Below are 21,381 nucleotides of genomic sequence, written 5' to 3' on the forward strand. Positions count from 1 at the left end.
CGTGTCTATTATGTCGCGTTTCCTCGTAAAAGACCCAAGACCCAATAGCCTCGGGGAAGGGATACTAGAGTAGAAAGGAAAGGAACCGAGTGGAAAAAACGGGGCGCCGTATATAACTAGGCGCCTCGTAATAATCATGCATATTGGTGTGATCTAGAACATGTGGCAAGGTTAGCCAAGTTGCACGGTTTTGCAACAACGTTATACGCGGTCTGTTGCGTCTTACGATACGAGCCGTATTCTCATCAATTATGACTGCAACTGCCCTCGTATAAGTCCCGCGCGTTACCATTTCATCGCGATTAAGGATCGATCCAACGGCGTTTAACATACGTAATGTATAGGATTGATCGACGTCGTGTTTAACTTGGGACCAAGAATAAATAATTTATGTACGATGATGACTGTACAATTTACAATCGACGCACCCAAAAAGAAAAATTTTATTTCAAACATATAATAATATACGTATATATCTAATGTTAAGTTGGATTTTCATGTCGTCTGACTTCGATAAGCATACGCTCCAATTCGCGCTTAGCACACTAAAGTACGTGGGTGATGTGCTTCCTAGATAGTTATCTCTTCGATGTAATTAAATGGTTGCGACATTAATATTCATTAGTATTTTCTGTCCCACGGGATAACGATATTCCCAGGTAAACAGCATTTGGTAAGAAATACAATCCGCGTGTGCTCTCCTGATGTTGGGTTTGCTCGCGCGCAGCGAAACACGCCTCCAGCATCTGGCGAACCCATCAGACCGCTTAGAATTTCGCGCTTGCACTTTGTCTAGGTCATATGTTACCTCGATATAGCACCGGCGCGGCTTGCTCGCTCTCGTACTTTCCAGCCTCATTAACGATAAACAAGTTCGCCGTGTGTTTTAGCATATTAACCGCGTTATGCTATTCGCGGCTGATGCGTGTCGACTTATTCGAAGGAACGTCCCTCCGTCAATTGGAATTCGTAATCGCTTCATCAACGGGGACTGAGAGAAAATAACGAGAGAAAAATCTCTCGAATGAAAGAGCGAATTATTACGAGCGCACTGAAAAAAAAAGATTGATTATAATTTATTATAATAATCCAGCCTTGATCGAAGTTATCTAGAATCTTGATGAAATAGTTTTAACTAATGTATAAGTAATATGATGAAATAATTTAGTTAATAGGTTAATTTAATTGGCTCAACTAAATCCCAAGTTGCCCTTTTGAAACATTAGTAAAATTAGTTTTCTTACCAAACGATTTTTTACTATTATTACAATTGGTAATAATAACCAAAGATTCATAACATTGCATTATTAAATGCATCTCATAAAAATTCAAAAGATTAAAAAGAGAAAAAGGTAAAGAGCTAAAAGAATCAAAATGAGGATAGAATAAAATAAAAAGGTTGATTTGTTGTGTTTTGAGATTTGAAAATGTTAAAAATTTTAAATTTTGAGTTTGATTCTGATTTTAAATTTAATTATAATTTAAATTTTAATTTCAATTAAAATTAAGGTATATTTTATTTTTTGAAATTTTTTAATTTAATTTTTAATTTAATTTTGTTTCTATGTATTTATGTTTAATATTTTAATATTTAATAACGTTTAGTAACGTGTTATTTTAATTTAATTGAATTTATTGTAAGAAAATGTAAGAAAGTAAGAGACAGGAAAAAAAATATTATAAAAAATAGGGGGAATAATATATAAAAGTGTAAAAATATAAAAATGCAAAGATGTAAATCAGAAGCCGTCCTAAGCCGCAAGGCAAGAATTATGAATAAATAAATAATAAAATAAACTAAATGCATCTCACAAGGTTTTCACCCAGAATTTCGTTTTCAGCGTATCGCGTCGTCGAAAGCTGTTATTTCGATGAGAAGAATGGCAAGGCGATGCATTATTAAATGCATCTCATAAAAATTCAAAAGATTAAAAAGAGAAAAAGGTAAAGAGCTAAAAGAATCAAAATGAGGATAGAATAAAATAAAAAGGTTGATTTGTTGTGTTTTGAGATTTGAAAATGTTAAAAATTTTAAATTTTGAGTTTGATTCTGATTTTAAATTTAATTATAATTTAAATTTTAATTTCAATTAAAATTAAGGTATATTTTATTTTTTGAAATTTTTTAATTTAATTTTTAATTTAATTTTGTTTCTATGTATTTATGTTTAATATTTTAATATTTAATAACGTTTAGTAACGTGTTATTTTAATTTAATTGAATTTATTGTAAGAAAATGTAAGAAAGTAAGAGACAGGAAAAAAAATATTATAAAAAATAGGGGGAATAATATATAAAAGTGTAAAAATATAAAAATGCAAAGATGTAAATCAGAAGCCGTCCTAAGCCGCAAGGCAAGAATTATGAATAAATAAATAATAAAATAAACTAAATGCATCTCACAAGGTTTTCACCCAGAATTTCGTTTTCAGCGTATCGCGTCGTCGAAAGCTGTTATTTCGATGAGAAGAATGGCAAGGCGAATTGCCATTGTGAATTAATTAACGATGTTCTATTTAACGTTGGTGTAAATACGACACTTGAGTAATTTCATAGCGAGTATCGTGAATCGAGCGAGAAGACAAACAACTGTACACGCAGTGCTCGAATAAATGATCTCTTCTCTCGAGATACAATACTTCGTGCCGAGTTTTAAGGCAACGATACATGTAACTCGGTCGCGAGATACACTCTCGGCTCTGTTAATTAATATTAAAGGCGAAAAAGCTTTCGTAACCTGTGAATTGCTCACGGCAACGGTCTTTCCGCAACGATTAATATGCGCAAAAGACTAACGAGCTTCACCGCGATTACCATCTCCGATTCACGGTGGAAACTTATACCGAGGAAAATGATGAAATTTGATTCTTTAAAGGGACCGAGAATATTAAACGTTGTTCCATTAATGTAATATATCTATAAGAAAATTGTGTTTTATTAATGATAGGAAAGAAAATGGCTACGTCGCGGTAGCAGAATCTTGTTATTCTTGCGTTTGACTTTTTATTCAAAAGTTTTACCAGAAATAAATTGACGAGATATCTTGTATTGAAAATGGAAGATATCTTTGAAAAATATAATATATAAAAGATATAATGGAAGATTATTATATTTTATATTAAAAATGAAAAGATTGTAACTAATTAAAATGTTATAAATAAATAACGATGCGAGTTATTTTAAAAATGTAAAAAAATTCAAGTTTTGTTATAACAAAAAATTAATCTTTATACACTCAACTGTGCACTATTGGATTATTAATATAAATAATACGATCATATTTTTCTCTTGCCATGCTATTTTTGGCGTATAAAATAAATTCTTTCCCATTAATTTAATTTACGGGCATTAAAATAATATTCAATGATGCGTGTGAAAATGTTACTGTTAATGATATGTAATAAATAATTTTTCAATTAATTAAAAAGTCATTTATTACGCTTTACGCTCTGCAACTGTAGCGAATCTAATATATATAAAGAGGTTTATTATTAAAATATTTATATATATATTTATGTGATATTAATACCATACGAAGAGGATTATATTTTATAATAATTACGAGGAGCTTCGATGTTGGACCTAATCTAGGATACATCACCAAGGTCTTAAACAACTTCAATCCTCAATTATCGGCTCGGCGAAGCGACAATTTTCATTCGATTGCCATTTGTCCAAGTTCCACATATAAACGAATCATGCGCACGAGATGGCCCCTGCAATTCTCCGTTCGCGATTCGCGTTAAATATCCTACGCTTCGTCGAGCAAACTTCGGCGTAATGTCAAGGATTTACGAGCGATTCGTAAGCAAGTCTCAGGGGCTGCCAACCAAGCACTTCTCACGGAAATGTCTCATCGTGAACGTATGGGCGCGAGTCGTGGAACGCGCGTCTATTCATCGAATCGCAAGTGATTTTGCCCGTCTGCAGCGAATTACTTATGCATGACGAACGAACGGAATGGGAGACACGTCGCCTCGACGTTATCGATAAGACTGTTTATATTTTAACAGAGAAAAAAATATCTGGGGAGACCACTTATATTTTCGCGCGCGATCCTCAACCAAACCATTTTGGTAAAATACGTCACACCAATCAAAATTTTTGTTTGCTAAGCAAAATTAAATTTGATCTAATATTGTTTTGTGTTGTTTCAAAAAAGATCATCTTTTCTTTTTTTTTTTTTTTGCGTAACGAGAGCAAATGCGTAAGTTTAAAATACAATCCAAATTACTTTATATTATCAGATTATATACGTTTTTATTGAAACAATCAATTGCAACGGAGAAATAAGACGTCGGAGAATCAAATCCATCGCTTCGCGATCGCGGCTTTTTATAGATTCTATACATATTCAACGGGCAACAATAGACCCGCCGCTCGTCGATGTCACGTAAAAAGGACTGCTGACGCGCGCGCGCGATAAATATTTAATCGTTCGGAAGATTAGCGATGAAAGAGAAGGGACAAATCTATTATACACGCGGTGGAAGGATGGTTTATACGAGGATCTCGGTAGATCGTCCTCGTAAAAGGAGTTGATGTCTGAGACAGGAGGAAAGGAGTGTAAATGGTACAGGGTCGTGTGGAAGAGGGATGATGAAAGGGAGGGATGAGAAATCGAATCAAGAATGAATCGAGAAGCACTCACCGGTAATTCTTCCTCGCCCAGGAACTGCGATCTCACGTCCAGGTGTCTCGAGTGCCTCAATCTCATTGCAGTCGCTGTAACATAAAGAAAGAACGGAGGATGATGATATCGTCCATTTATGATATTGCGTTCGATAGACACAAGTCGCTTAGAGAGCCTTTAATTCGAATCTAAGGATAACGCGTTACGAGTGACACCGAAAAGTTTGATAAAAAATCAGAATATGTGGATACGCTATTTAATACGTTTGAAAATACTATGATGCGGAAGTACAAATATTCGTGTGCGCTTTTGCGTGCATTTCGAATATAACACAAATAGAGAAAAAAAAAAGATTGATAAAAAAAATAGTTCGCTCGACGAAAATATATTTAATAATATACGTTGAAATATTTATGTCAAATGTTGAGTTTATCATATTTAAGATGAAGATTTCTCTTGCATTAAATGCTCCGCTTAATAATTATTTCAGCTCGCATTTATTTCTCGCCCTCTGTGTTTTGGACGTGAATTTTCTCTCTGGTGCGCATTTTATGTATAAGCGCGATTTAAAATATTAAGCGTTCCCTCGATACGCATTTTTACACGAGATTTAATCTTCGCGTAAAAATTTAATGATCATGAGAACACTCGTGTACTCAGAAGGATGCAACGAAACGACATATATATCCATGAGAAAATTAATAAACTTTTGTAATGTAGGGCAATCTTAACTAAATTTATAATTACCGAATACTATAACTAAATTAGAAATTGCATATATATCTCGACGTGGAACCTTGCCGTAAGGATCTTTATGCATCATTCGCTACAAGGGTATATTTATATTTTCTACCAACAAGAGCGAAGAATTCAAGTTTGAATTAACTGCTTATGCTGCTTCAAAACTATTCACAAGTTAAACAAAATAGGCATTGCTAATGTGGTATTAGAGTTTCTTCAAGTTAATGCACAAAGACACGAAGCCGGAAAGTACATCGAAGAAAATACAGGCTCCAAGAATATGCAAATGTATTATGTTGAGAGCTTGTTAGCAACTGTCGTATGTGTGTGATGGGTTGAGCAAAAAATATTATCGTCTCTATAATTTTAAATAAAATTGTATGCGTGTCTCATTAATATAGATTTTTTTGAAAAATTGTTAAAATAATATTTTTTACATATAATTCGTTTTCGATAAAATAAAAATACGAGCGAAACGAAAAAGAGAAACGGATCAGATCGTATTTATTTCGCGAAATATGTATTTGTCGTCGACATTTTCAAATTAAACGGAAATGTTTCGCTCTCCTTTGTTATAATGCTTTCGACTTTCCAGCCACGTGACGGCGACGAAATTCTGTCATTCCTGCAGCTTGTGTGGTTCAGCCACACAATGCGGTTTACCCGCACTTAATGCGGGCTCTGTCCCGAATTTTAAGTAAATTTGTGCCGTCGTGAAAGCGATACCACCAGAATTGCATAAAATTCAACCAGCCCAGTCACTCTCGGAACGCGCCGTCACTACGAAATACGGTGAAATGACAAAATAAATAAAACGCGACAAAATGAGAGGAAGCTAAAGAATATCTTCGACCATATATTCGCGCGAATTTTTTCCCACATGTTCCGAATCCATTGAGTTGTTTTTCTCTCTCTCTTTTTTTTCTTTTTCTTTTTTCATTCGCTTCTCTATTTTTTTTTCTATACGAGTTGCCGATTGGTAAAAATGCCATATACATATAATCGATGCAATCGATCCGTTTCGTATTAAATCGGTAAACAATTCTTGTACAGCCTGGTTAAAATAAATGTATAATAAGCGCATGATTATGCTCGAATCGCTCTTGAAACTCGATATAATTGAATTGAAAATCACCCTCTCTCTGCGTCGCGTTCTGTCTCGAAGTCGTTTGGGATTATCCGCAATCTCGTCGACGTCACTCGAATTTATTATCACTCAAACTCAATCGAGCACACGTAACCACGAATCTATCTGTCCTCTCAAACATTCAAATTGACACTTTAGCCATTATCTTGTTCCGCTCCAGTTGAAACATCTGTGTAGCAGAAACTATTTGTGTGTATTTCTCTATGTTATCCGCCGCGTGTTAAACATTATCACTTCTCTATGCGGCGATGATGCCCTTTCCCTTGGATATGTTCGAGGAAAAGAGCATCTCTTAGACTAGTTCTTTCGCAGCTAGAGATCCATTAAAGACTTTACACGATATTGCATTTACGCGGAACTTCGCGTATTAAAGAAAAATTTTTATCAAGTTCACCCTTCTCGTTTTGTATTTTACCGCAACTTTTAATACGTGTCAGATAGTGATTCGATTTTGCGCAAAAAAATTATATGAAGAATGCAAACGCGGGATTACAATTTTTGCTCCACCGAAAGTATTGGTCTATTGATTACTTGCGGTAAAACAACTTATCATACCGAAGTATGCGAAACACATAAATAAAAGATAAGTACACATTTTTTTAAGAGAAGATCATGTTGCGTCAAATTCCAGAAAGAAATTACATCACGTGTTCAACAAAAATTATTATTTCTCATTACATTTATCATAAACAATGTAGTTGTGAATACTAACTTTTCATTCAGTAAATCAATTCCGTTCGACCTATATACGGTTTTAAAAATGTTACTTATCCGATCGAGCGAAGAAATAAAGTATTCTGCAATTTCTCCCTTTTAGAAACCATAAATATTGAAGGTGCAAATTTAATTGTTGAATTAAAGTCATTACAAGAGTTGGTCCTTATATTATATATTTTGAAAAAGAAATATAAGTCTCGACGGATCGTAGAAGACTAGACGCAGGATTAAGAAATATTTGCAATCATAAGTTCAACTTAAGAAAAAGCAGATGACACTAAGTGTTAAGATAGCACGAGATAAGAGAAGTGACACGAGACCCATTCGTTCGCGAGAAGAAGATCCTTCCGCGAGAGAGAGATATATATATATATATATATATATATATATATACTTATATATATATATATATATATATATATATATATATATATATATATACGCGCGAGACTCACATTAGGAGGGAATTCGTGTCAGTCGTGCCCCGTCCTATATTCCATTTTGCGCCCAAAGAGACTCAGCGACATTTATGTCACAGGCTGAAAACTAGGTATGTTATAGCGGATTACGGATGGAGTCCGCCGTATTCCGTATCAAAACCATTTATCGAAACTATCAGCGAGCGAGATTTATTGAATCCGACCGCACCTCGTTCCTCTCCTACCTCGATTTTTCCGGAGGTGGCAACGCGCTCTCTAATCCGTAGTTAAAAAAAAAAAAAAAAAAACCCACAAAAACTTGTATATAGCCGTCCGATTGATTCTTATGGAAAATCGCATATTATAACATTTATTGACAAATTTAATAAGCGAAAAACATTGTCAACGAAATAAAAATTTTCACATATATTAAGAAAACTCTAATAAATATTTGTGCAAAATTTAATTTAGATCCACTCACTCGTTTAAAAATTATTTACTAAAAATTGTAGAAAAATATTATCTGTCTCTTTCTCTCTTTCTGCAAATTACTCGTTATTTTTTGTTTCTTGCAGTTGATTTCAGGGAATATTCACGACCAAAAGTTTTTGTCATAAATTAGGAAAAATATTAATTATAACTATTTTCTTTTACAAAGACGTCAAAAACCATATTATTTTGTGATACTTAAACTTTTTTTATAACCCGGATTTATTTATTTGATTTTTCAAACAGTATAAAGGTAAGAAATTTTTTTTTTAATTTTGACAGTTTTTTGCTACTATTGTACATCCATAATACCCATGAATTCGCAAAACTACAATATATAGAGACTGGTGGAACGCGATATAATTAATTTACTGAAACGATAACAAATTTCTCGACGTATATGCTCGATGTATTTTAATTAGAAAAATTAGCAGAAATCCCGCGAACAGCGTATCGGTTTATTCATTTTACCCTTCCGCACGTGATAATTACTATGCCAAACCGGTAGCATGAGTAATTACATAAATACCAAACGTGTGAGATAAGCTTGAACCGGTACAGAGTCGGTTTAATCCACGCTTATCGCCAGTGCTTTCAACAGCAAATTTTGTTTTTTTTCCTGAACCATCGTCGCACCATAGTACGTAAGCAACGGTATCCGTTATATTAACTGCAAAAATTATTAATCCTCATTTCGCTAAGTGCACGATGCACGGAGAGCATATTTATATTTGTGCCGCTTAAGCAGCCTGCTGCCGGTTATTCCGCTAACACCCAAATCGCGTTTCAGCGAAAACGTAGCGCCTAAACATAGTATACGCACGGATAATCTTTATAATTTTTCGCGCTATGCATTTATCTCTACGAAAGCGTGCGCGCGATAAAACGCACCATTAACTTACACCTAATTGGGTTAAAACATATTCCAAATTTATCGTCTTTTCCCTCTTATCGTACGACCGTCTGCAGCGCGCGTCGTCGCATCCCATAAATACACCGGTTTCGCGTTATACATGCGCGTCGTCGAATATTTGTCGGTTAAAGGGGAGGGGGGAGGAAAAAAAAGGAACTTATGAAAATGCGGGCTTTTTCGCGAGAGCCGAAAGTGGCGCGGCAAAACAGGGCGGATTTGCCGGTCGCGTCGTCGGAAACGAACGGAGGGGGGGGATCGACCCCGGGGAGATGCCATTTCCGGCATTATCGTCGGCGCGGCGTTATCAGCGACGTCATCGGAAAAGCGTCAACTGTAAAAGGATTCGCATCGGCCCGGGAGCCGTTTCGCATTTTTCATATCTCGCTCGGGCGGGCAAAACACGGCGCGCGCGATATTTCCTGAAACGGGCGATAAGCGATCTCTCTGGACGATCTCTCTCGCCATCGCGCCACGGGGGGGGGAGGGGGGAGGGCACGAAAAGCGAAATACGATTTTATTCCGATACTATCGACGCTCTCATTACCCGAAACGAAGCCAATTACACTTCCATTCTTTTTTCTTTCTTTTTTTTTTTTTTTATTTTCCCCAGCGTAATCGCGCGCCGCCGTTACGCCGTCGTTCGTTGAGCGCGCGTGTCCCGATTTCCTGGCGAATTTAACGAGAAATTAAAAATCGTCTCGCCCACGCACGCTGTGAAATGTGGTTATATAAACAAAAAAGAAAAAAAAAAAGCTTCCGCGATAACGTGCGCCGGAAATCTTCAAATTTTTGTGCGATACATCTTGGTGGTTATTTATCGTGTACAACCGCATAATTATTGAATCAATTAGCTTTTCACGAACAGCATATGATTACAATAGTCCTGGAAGCGACCAGATCAGAAGGAGATATTGTGAAATTGGGACCTCGCCGTTCCCATTTCTGGAGAGTGTTTTACGTCCGGGTTATTGTCAAAGTTGGATGCACGGGACTCTAGAAAAGGAACGGAATAGGAAAACGATAAGCATGCTAATTTAGATTAGATCAGTGACTGCTCTTCCGCGTTATGTAATTTTTAAGATTAATAGCAGATAGATACATGTTTAACTGATCGCTACTTTAATTAAAACCTTACGAAAAAAATGTATCATACATAAAGAGGATGTATAAAATATTAATAAATAAATAAGTGAAGAAATTAAGTACCGCGTATTTTTTACGAAATGTCACGGTTTTCGAGAGAAAGGTAGTTAATGATATATTTCGATATTTAACGATTGTTCAAACTCGGCATGCATTTCCACGTGCCGAGTGATGTCACGAGGTTTGACGTATCGTTTCATGCGCGCGATTCGATTTGAAGCAAATCCTCGGAGGTACCTGAATCCTGTATTTTTTCCCGTGAAGTTACATAGAGCAAGACTATAGAGCGATATCCCCAACGCTGTCACTCAAACGTGTCTATTCAAATCTTGTTAAAAAATTCCATGAAAATTTCCTGATCTTGCAGGTATTTCTAGGTAAAGAGAATATTTTAAAGATTTTTTGGCAATTTCCGAAAATAAGTTTTTTTACTGTATGCGTTTTCTAGTACTTTTCACTCATATGAAGGAAAAACACAAAGCCACTTAAGTTTCAAGTACTAGATTTAAAAATGTCCTAAAAAAAACTGAATAGCTTTCGTTAAAATAAAAACTTTTAATTTGTATGACACTTTCATTTTTCATCACTAAAAATTAAAATAACGAATATGTACTGTATGTTCATTGTTAAGGCATTGAATATTTAAACAGAGATAGATATATATTTATAATATATTTTAAACACATAATTTACAAGACTGCTTACAGTATAAAAGCAAAATTATTTTAAAAACATTTTTATTAAACAAAATTTTTTTTTTTAGATTCCCTGAGCTTTAATAAAATTCTATGGGAATTCCCTGATTTCTTTAGGTATAAAAAAGTTCCCTGAGAATTTCAGGTTTTCCATGTTTTTCCAGAGAGTAGACACTCTGTCACTGCCATATATATGCCGCTGTAATCTAGGACGACCAGTTATCAGCTGATCGATCGCGTGATAATTGAAGAGGCTGTGTTACATCACGCAGGTTTTAGGGGTGGGAAAAAAAAGTATATTCCAAAAGTTTCGGAAGCTTGTAAATTACTAGTCACTCCTCCGAGGTGAGTAATATCGATCTTCTTGCCGCGTGACTGTTGGTTCGTACAAGTAACACTATAAAAGATATAATGTATCGCGGCACGATAGCGGTATATAATTGTGCTTTATTCTTGAGCTTTAATAAAATTCTATGGGAATTCCCTGATTTCTTTAGGTATAAAAAAGTTCCCTGAGAATTTCAGGTTTTCCATGTTTTTCCAGAGAGTAGACACTCTGTCACTGCCGAGAAACGACGCGAGGCGGCAAGTTGAATTAATTTGTTGAAAGATTGGTCGCGCGGATGTGGGTGCGGCAATATGTGCTTACCACCGTTCACCGGAGGTTTATCTAACGAGAGGATTATCGATAACCGGGTCATCGCACGTACTAACAATGTGACTAACAGCGAGTAACGCGCAGTGACACGCATACGAAACTCGCACGCACTCGTCTCGATTCATAACACGATGCATGATCGGTGAGAGAAATAATAATTTTAGTCGGTATAGCGTTAAAAAAAAAACACGTTACGGCGATCCTCAGTGCCTCAGTTTCGATCATGCATCTTCGCCGCTGCCGCTGATGCATCGTGTATGTACGAGCAGCTTTCGCGCGATGGATGATTATAGACGACGTCAATGCTGGCGAAAGGGGGTATAAAAAGCGAGGCGATGCGGTACGTATGCACGTACGTATTACGTAGGACGTGAAATATCGCGTAAGGGCTCGCGGGCGGGCGGACACGGGCAGACACCCCCGGATACGCCTGACTGCGGGCGTACGTACCACCTCGTGGGTGCATTATGGACCGTAAGTGCATTCCGTATCGATAATCGAAGCTAAACCAGGCCTCACACGCGCACACGTTACACGCGACCGTGAGAGAGGGAGAAACCGCGGCACTATTTCTGCACCACCTTTCCACCCTCTAACCGGTCACCGCTCGACGTTCGCTCTCGTTTGTTCGTTCCTGTATGCGTGTGTGTATATGCATGTTATGGATTACTGTCACCGCGCCTAACTCAATTAAACCAACTTGTCGTACTACCTTACCTCGCGGCCTCATAAGCCCCCCCCGAATTATTCTCGCCTTCATTTGCACCGGCACGCCGTCGTATGTTGCAGTTTTGATATCCCTCGAATATCGGCGATCGATATCAATCTTTAGCCGCTTAATCAATTCTTGCGCTTCATCATCCTCTTTCGAGGCTATTCTGGTTTTTATTCCCACACAGTTATGTCTCAAGTTCTTCGAAATAAAATAGTATTCGCATATACAGGGTGTCCCAGACAAACCGCACCACCTGCTAATAGCAGATTCTTGAGATCATTTTGAGATGATTTTTCCTCAGCAAAAATGTCGAGGCATCACTAATTTTCGTGTTGTAAACGACTTAAAAAGGACTTTTTGCAAGCTAAATTTTATAGAGAGTTAAAACTACATTCTTTAATTAATTTCAGATAGTTTATTTTAAGAGGAGAGAATTTTAATTTAAGGCTTACAAGGTAAAAAAGCTCTATTTAACCACATTAATAAAAATTTGAAAAAATAATTCTTTAAAAAAAAAAACATATTTTTAAATATTTATTAATGTGATTAAATAGATTTTTATCATGAAACTTTTGTATAAACGTTTTTGGACCGCAATTGAAAATTTCTAAATTTATCTATTGACCCCTTCTACATGTCTGTAAAGTTTTATCAAACTCAGAATCTTCAATTTCGCAAGATTCCCTTGTTAGTTACAAAAATATATGATGGAAAAATTGAAAACTTGCAAAAAATAATAATCTCTCTCAATATTTTCGCTGAGGAAAAATCATCTCCAAATGATCTCAAGAATCTGCTATTAGCAGATGGTGCGATAAATCTGGAACAACTTGTATAAAGAAAATCTATAACATCTAATTTTATAACATATCTAATTCATAAACTGTTGCCGTGTAATCGTTAATTTTCAATACTGTAGCTATCAATAAATTTATTTAATATTGATACAAGATTACATATCCCCGATACGTATTTTTGATTTATTTTTAGCCTTGATTTTTAAAAATAACACACAGTTTCAAAAATATGAACTGCTTCGGAAAATGTTACAATAAAAATGACATAACTTTTTGATGTCGAGAACATATGTTCTCACAAAAAAATCAAGGGTCCGCTAAAACCTAAAAAAAAATCTACAAAAATTTAAGGGCTCGCTATATCTAAAGTTCACAAAAAAAAAAAAAAAAAAAAAAAAAAAAATTTTTCCTTCCGAAATTATTAATTTGTATATCGCCTGTTAAGCAAAGCGAAAATGATCGTTAAACTGTTGGGATATCGAATCGTGGATTCGCGCAAATAAATTCGCAAAACTCTACTCGCGCTTGCCGGCGGGTGCAAAATATAATATGTGTCATGGACAAGGTACGAAGACATTGTCCTGAAACTGCTGCATCGTTAGAAGTTTACGAGCTACCGCGGTACTCGAAGTATACAGCTCCAAATCCGCTCGTCATCAAATCTGGCTTGCAACAGTGACAACTGACATCTTGCTACTCGTAAAAAGATATACGCGCGTGCATTCGCCCAGCTATCCAGCAACTGATGAGAAACTTCTTTATGCGAAATGTGAGAGAGCAATGAAACAATATTGCGTGTACTTAAATAACTTACTACTTATGGAATCTACGAAATGTCTAAATCTGATAAGGAATTATTCTCGAACAATCGATTCTCTCCGATTAAATGAAACTTCAGCGAATAAAATGCTACGTTTGATGAAACTCGGTCAGTTTTTAATTAACGAAAAAAAAAAAATAGATTAAAATTTCGCAGAGAATTTTTCAGAGATATTATTATAAGCAATGTACGTGAAATATTTTTTATATCTTTAAAGATGACAAATCGCGATAGAAAAATCTCATCGGTTACTTTTCGTCGAAATATTACTCGCAGTTGTTTCAGACTCCTTTCGTAAAACACTGTATGTTGTTACATAAGCAAGGAGATAAACGTGGCTAACGTTTAATAGAACATACGTCGACAAATCGCGGGACGAGCGTCGAAATCACAGGGCGCGCTTATACGTCGTAATGACCATGACGTGCACATTACTGCCAAGCCTATAATTTATTACAAACCGCATGCGTCGACGACCCTACCTCATTTACGAGCTGAAAATGTGTGTTACTGGTGCAGACGCATTTTCCACACGCGCGCCCGGTTATGGGAGTATAACGCGCATAGTGGTGCTGCCTCATAAAAGCGCGGATTTAAAGTCGTCTCTTTTGTAGCCTCGATAAAGCGCGAGCACGCAGAAATGTGTATTACATACATGTGGACATGAAAACGCCGTAACGGTTTGATTGACATCCGTGGAGATGATTGACGTTGAGTTCATGGTCCTCGATTATCGCCCGAGTGTGCAGAAAAATTACGAAAACGGATTGATCTCTTATCAAATATATAATAATTAGAACTTTAATTAGAACTTTAAGAAAATAATCGCGACTGAATATACACACATCTTTCCGAAAATTGATTGCAAATAATTTTTCCTTCGAGAATCCGTTGACGCGACGATAAGGCAACAAACGCAACAATTGTATTATGGGGTAATAGCTTCGCGTTTTCATAGAATGTGTTTATTATAGCCATAAAATAAAGTAACGATAGTATCTGTTGCGTCGCGCAAATGCTGCGTATTCCCACAATTCCAGCCTCATGTATTAAATTTTGAGAATGAGCAACGCAAATAGTCGAGATGTCAAGAACCGTGATTGAACTTTACTCTCGCGTTGGATTAAGAAACAAATTAAATAATTGATGAAATAATTTTTATTTCATTTACCCTCTAATACTTTTGTGGCTTAGAATAAAAGAAAATTGAATTATAAATGATAATTCTTTTTAGAAGAACCTTAATATGCGAACACCCAGAGAGATAATTGTATCATTTAAAAATAAATGATCCACAATCAGGGTATTTACTCAAATCTTGTAAAAAAGTCCCTTGAAAATTCCCTGCTCTACCAGATATTTTTGTTCAAAATTTCAGGTAAAGAAAATATTTTAAATATTTGTTAATGCAATTTTTTAAAATAAGTTTTTTTATTATACACGTTTTCTAATGTTTTTCACTCATACGAAAGAAAAACACAAAGCCACTTAAGTTTCAAATGCTAGATTTACTGAAGAAAACTGAATAGCTTTTGTTAAGATAACAATTTTTAACTTGTATAACATTTCATTTATTATAACTAAAAATTAAAATAAAAGAAATATACTGCATATTCAATATTTTGTCAAGACATTGAATATATAAACAGAGATAAATACATATTTATAATATATTTTAAATATATATAATTCACAACTTGGCTAATCGACAGATTGCCTACTGCTTACAGTATAAGAGCAAAATTTTCAAAGAAAGAATTTTTTTTTTAATTCCCTGAGTCCCAATAAAATTCCATGAGAATTACCTGATTTCTCCAGGTATAAAAAAATTTCCATGTTTTTCCAAGGAGTAGATACAAGAGCGGCTTTATAAGTAAAAATACATGTCCAAAAATAGCTTCATAATATGTATCTGACCAATAAAAAAAGGCCGCATTCCAGAAAACGTTTGAGCCGTAGACACGAGGGGAAGGAGAGAGAGAAAGAGAGAGAGGGACACGACGGAGATCACGGCTGGAACGCTTTTGTGTCGTCGGATGAAATTTTAGCTTCGCGTGACCCGTCGTGTCGCGTCACGACACTACCTCTCATCGCTCCCTCTCACGTGCGCTCCTCTTTTTCTACGTCATCCTCCCCATCTGTGGTGTTCTCGTGTGTCGTAAAAAATAGTGGAGCAGTGGAACGCCTCTACCGTCGTCGTCGTCGTCGTCATCGTCGTCGCGTGTGCGGTTATCGTTATCAACGGTCGCGCTGCGCATCCTACCGCTCGGATGTGAATATAGAACACCTCGGTATATAGAATAATCAACGGGTATGCACACACAACACCCCGATCCTGCACCCCTTACAGGCATATGCACACGCCCGTATTAACACCTATACATTTTTCGAATATACAGCCGTAATGATACCCCGCGTTGCGGTGAACTCCGGTAAAGTATCGCGCGACGAAGAATGTTCGATCTTTTCCGCCGGAGATGGCAATAAATACTTAAACCTACGAGATATACGTAGGAAATGGCGAAAGCAGAAATTTCCGGTTATACATATGATACGGTGCTATGGAGAGCCAGTCACGTGGAATTTTACGACAGAATAACACGACAGAGACTTTCAGTTCTTTTCTCCCCAAACGTGTATTTTTCACCGGATTTTCTGACGCCGCGTCAATCTATTGTATATATCGATATACAATAACTGCGAGATTGACAAACTTATTACTCCTTCAACAATATTTGAGATTAAATTTCTACGAAAATTGTACGTCGTAAAAACGGTAACGTATGAAAATCCGAGGATTTTTCAATTTTATTCGCAAATACTTTGCCAGGCAAAAAAAAAATTAAGAAAATATCGCGCGTCCATTTAATTTCTGTACAATAATGATTATTAAGAATGTATGTGTTATATGTCGAAACATTGACAAAAGCATGAAAATTTCGTAGACTGTTCTACTATTTCTTCTAAACATCTATGCAAAACCCAAGCACAATTCTTTTAACGATTTGGAAATTATTTAAATTTAAAGTTACTATTGATTCTTATGGAAAATGATGTATTGCAGTATTTACTGACAAATTTGACAAGGAAAAAAAACGTTGCCAATAAAATAAAAATTTTCACATATATTAAGAAAACTCTAATAAATATTTGTACTAAACTTGATTTAGATCCACTTCCTCATTTAAAATTATTTATTAAAAATTGTAGAAAAATATAATCTTTCTCTTTCTCTCTTTCTGCAAATTACTCGTTTCTTTTTTGTTTCTTGCAATTGATTTCAGAAGATATTCACGATCAAAAGTTTTTGTCATAAATTAGAAAATTAAATCAAATTAAATTTAATTAAAATTATTAATTACAACTATTTTCTTTTACAAAGATGTTAAAAACCATTATATTTTGTGATACTTTAATTCTTTTTATAATCCAGATTTATTTATTTGATTTTTCAAACAATATAAACGTAAGAAATATGTTTTTTTTAATTTTGACGATTTTTTGCTATTATTTTATATAGCCAAAACATCCTTAAAATCTTTTTTCCCAACTCTGTGTTAGAAAGCACTTTAAATTAATTATATAGCAAAAGCACTTTAAATTAATTATATAGCGTTAGCGCAAAGAAATCATCTCGCTATATTCCACGTTTATCTTACAGTGCTTGTTTTAAACTTGATCTTGATTTCGAACGGATCTTCCGATATTTCCTATACGAAGAATAGAAAATTGATTTTCTCGATCGATACTCGGACATAAAATTACGCGGTTACGCGTACGCGAAAGAACAAAGATTCTCATTCATGGGATAGCCGGTCGAGACGAATCGAAGGCTAACTACGTTGGTTCGACGATAGTCGTACGATTAATTAAATATTTCCGAGTGGACGCGATTATCGCGCGAGTGCAAAGACCCCATCGTCAACTCCATTCGAAACGTATTAACGGAGCATTGTACGTCGAATGACAGTCCACACAAAGAGATACAGGAGGGAGAGCCGGACGAGGCTCACTCGCTCGATATATATCCTCCCTTTCTCTCCCTCTTCCGGAATTGTTTTCTTCTCCGGATCTATTGTCCGTCGCGGCTCATTGTCATTTTCATGCCGGTTTAGAAGGATTTAACGCACAAATATCTCGGAGTCGATTTCTCTTCTCTCGCGAGGTGTTTCTTCGCGCCGACGTGTTACTTCCGGAATCTCGCGCCGCTCGTACCGCTCGAAATATTGTGCCGAATCTCCGAAACGGAAGGGAACACGCTCGATCGGCTTGCACGGACTCGCGTGGCAACAACTCTCTCCGCGATACAGATTCCGCGGAAGGGCATTGTTATCCTGCTACGATGTATTGTCTATTGTACGCGGGCATTGTTGTCGTCGAATCCCAATACAGTAGGACTAACGTTGAATGGCCTTTTCTATAACGAGGGTCCATCCTTTTCCGCGATAGACGTAGAACCGATATATCTTGATGTTGGCGCCGAAATCGTTTAGGATAAAGACCCTCGGGGATCGCGCGAGAAATCCGCGTTTTCGATGCTTCTCGATGCTCGATAAAACTTTCGATAGCAGCAACGATGGTAGAAGCGCCGCTTAATTTCGTGATGGCCGGCAGTTACACCTGAGTTATCGTCTACTTACAATAGAAATGTAAATCACGCGAATCTCCTATGAGTTACGTAAACGTGAAATTCCTTAGGAAATCTTCTATTGCATTTTTTTTTCCAATCTTTTTCCCGCTTGACGTAAACGATATGAGTTTTAACAGAAATGTGCGCTACTTGAATCAGAAGAATAAAATTTTTTATATTGCTCTTTGCATGATATCCTTGTATTTAATCTTGTAATTTCGCGTTCTTTATCTTTTTCATTTGCATGGCAACGTTGAGTGCCATTTATTTTGCTCCTTGTCATAAAGATCCTTGCATAATTCTCGTGTTATAATAAAATATTTTATAAAGAATAACTATAACTAAAATATATTATAACTAAATTAATAAATATGTTATAATTTCTATAAAGAATAACTTAATCTTAATATTCAATTATCACATAATTTTTATTCTTACTTATGTAACTGTAATATTTAATTAATGTACAATTCTAGTTGTGCTCAAGACAAACTAATATTTACTCGTATCTATACCTTCTCATATTGAAATCACGCTCTCCATACCTGTCATGATTCTTAAGTGACAACGTCGTCGAACTCGGTCTCTGGTGTCCCGACTTTATCGAGCAAAGCCTATTTATAGAAACTCGGCCCACATAGTGATTTCTACTTGCATTGCCGTAAGCATTACGGAAATTACTTGCAGAGGTGAGGAGTGCAGAAATTGGTAAAAAGCATATTTTTGTTTCTGATAGGAAGAGTTAAATAATAAAAAGATAAAGGTATTTAAAGTCTTGCGAGATTAGTTCGAGAGAGAGAATTCATATTTCGAGAAAAACCTGATTCCAAGCATCTCGACCAATATTCAATAAATGTTACTGTGCTACTAATTTAATTATTATTATAGAGAATTCATGTTTCAAGAAAAAACTGATTCCGAACATCTCGACTAAGTGCTCAATAAATGCTATTGTGCTATTAATTTAATCATTATTATTGTTTATAATAATGATTGTGATTAAATATCATTAATAAATACAACATTATTCAATCCTTCGCGTTTTACAAATACAAAAATTAATGTCAATTCGAAAAAAAAAAAAAACCTAACGCAAACCACTATCTAAAATTAAAATTGCGCTGAAATTTTAAATCAATCGCAAAAATCACTTTACACATGTGGACATTGAATAAATAAAAATTCGTCCCGATTGCATCGATAAATGATAATCATATCAAATTCATATCATTTTGCACGTATGATTTTAATTACGATAATTATCGGTAGCTCACATCCACGGAAGAGATTTCATTTGCGGCATTAACAATGCCGATGATTATGTATCTCGATTAAATTCTCGTTGATTTCATTTAAAGTTGAGTCCCAACATACAATAGATTGGGAACAATTTCACATAAATACCCGAAATGTCGTATTGCTTTCTACAATCAGTAAACGTGTGGATGATTTGTAATCAAATATCGCTTTTTCTTTTTTTTTTTTACGATCTGAAAACGTTTTTTCTTTTCCACATTAATAACATTTAATTAATGACGGCGTAATTTTATGCATTTTGGAATCTCCGATAATTTTTACACGCAACTATCTGAAATTTCCTCACATCGTATTTCTGTATCGCTCGCACAAAATTCGATCCGAAATGTCGTATTGCTTTCTACAATCAGTAAACGTGTGGATGATTTGTAATCAAATATCGTTTTTTTCTTTTTTTTTTTTTACGATCTGAAAACGTTTTTTCTTTTCCACATTAATAACATTTAATTAATGACGGCGTAATTTTATGCATTTTGGAATCTCCGATAATTTTTACACGCAACTATCTGAAATTTCCTCACATCGTATTTCTGTATCGCTCGCACAAAATTCGATAACGTTTTGACACACGACGTCGCATTAAATTTGGAACTGTCTGATTTTAAAGTAGACAACGATTCAGCCTTTATACTGTAGCCACGTAGTATAATCGTCATGCATATTTCACAGTGTGGCTGTGATAAAAGCAGTCTCTCTGACGGCTAAATATATAAGAGCCGACACGCTTCCATGAAACATGGATACGAGATGCAGTTCTGGAGATTAATTCTATGTTTTTATTATTGTAAGCCCTTTTTTGGATGATTAAAATTTCGTAAAAGTTTTTCTTCATCTGTTAATGATATAGAGTGAAAAGTATAATGCTAAATCGAATCAGCAATCAATTTATTATTAAACACTTACTTGTCTATTATTAGATAATTAGAATGAAATTGTCTCGAAATAATTTCGCGAACGAAATGTCAAGCAAAATCACTCGTCGCACTCGTGTCATCTCATATCTCTGTTTCTACTTAAATATGCATTAAGCATTTGTCGTATTCCGACGCGATGTTTGCCTCCATTACTCGTGACACTCGTATATAATACATACATGTGTAACATATAATCCGCGCTCGTTTATTTTTCTTTAATTGTTCGTAATTAATTTTACAACAATTGATAATGCAATAATTCTTGATAAACACTTTGAAAAATTAATGAACTAACAAAGAGAAAAGCGGTGACAAAAGCGAGAAGCGAGAATTGAAAATTCAAAGCATCTCATTACAATTTGAAGCAAAAATGACATTAAAAATAAAATAAAATATTTTTTCTGTTCTCGTTTTTTGGTATTTTTTCTATTAATAAATCGATAATCGCTTTTTCTCATTTATATTTGTCGATTGCAAAATGTGAGTTATTAAGTTAATGATCATTAGACAAGTATGTACATTAATTGTACATTAAATGTACATTAATTTGTTCGATTAATTACTGAATGAACCAGAAATATTTTTTAGTAATTACTAGATGTATAAACCTTTTAATTAAATATAATTATAAT

At 35.2% G+C, this 21,381-nt stretch overlaps 1 protein-coding gene across 1 annotated transcript in view; it reads right to left on the minus strand.

Moving 5' to 3' along the window:
• LOC115233093 (DE-cadherin) overlaps positions 1–21,381 on the minus strand; it is a 177,190-nt gene that overhangs the window by 11,480 nt on the left and 144,329 nt on the right. Inside the window, exon 2 of the mRNA XM_029803322.1 lies at positions 4,653–4,726. Coding sequence (XP_029659182.1) covers positions 4,653–4,726 — 74 coding nt within the window. The remainder of the gene's footprint in view (positions 1–4,652; positions 4,727–21,381) is intronic.

This window comes from Formica exsecta, unplaced genomic scaffold, assembly GCF_003651465.1.
Source record: "Formica exsecta isolate Colony F162 unplaced genomic scaffold, ASM365146v1 scaffold160, whole genome shotgun sequence".
Lineage (NCBI taxonomy): Eukaryota > Metazoa > Arthropoda > Insecta > Hymenoptera > Formicidae > Formica > Formica exsecta.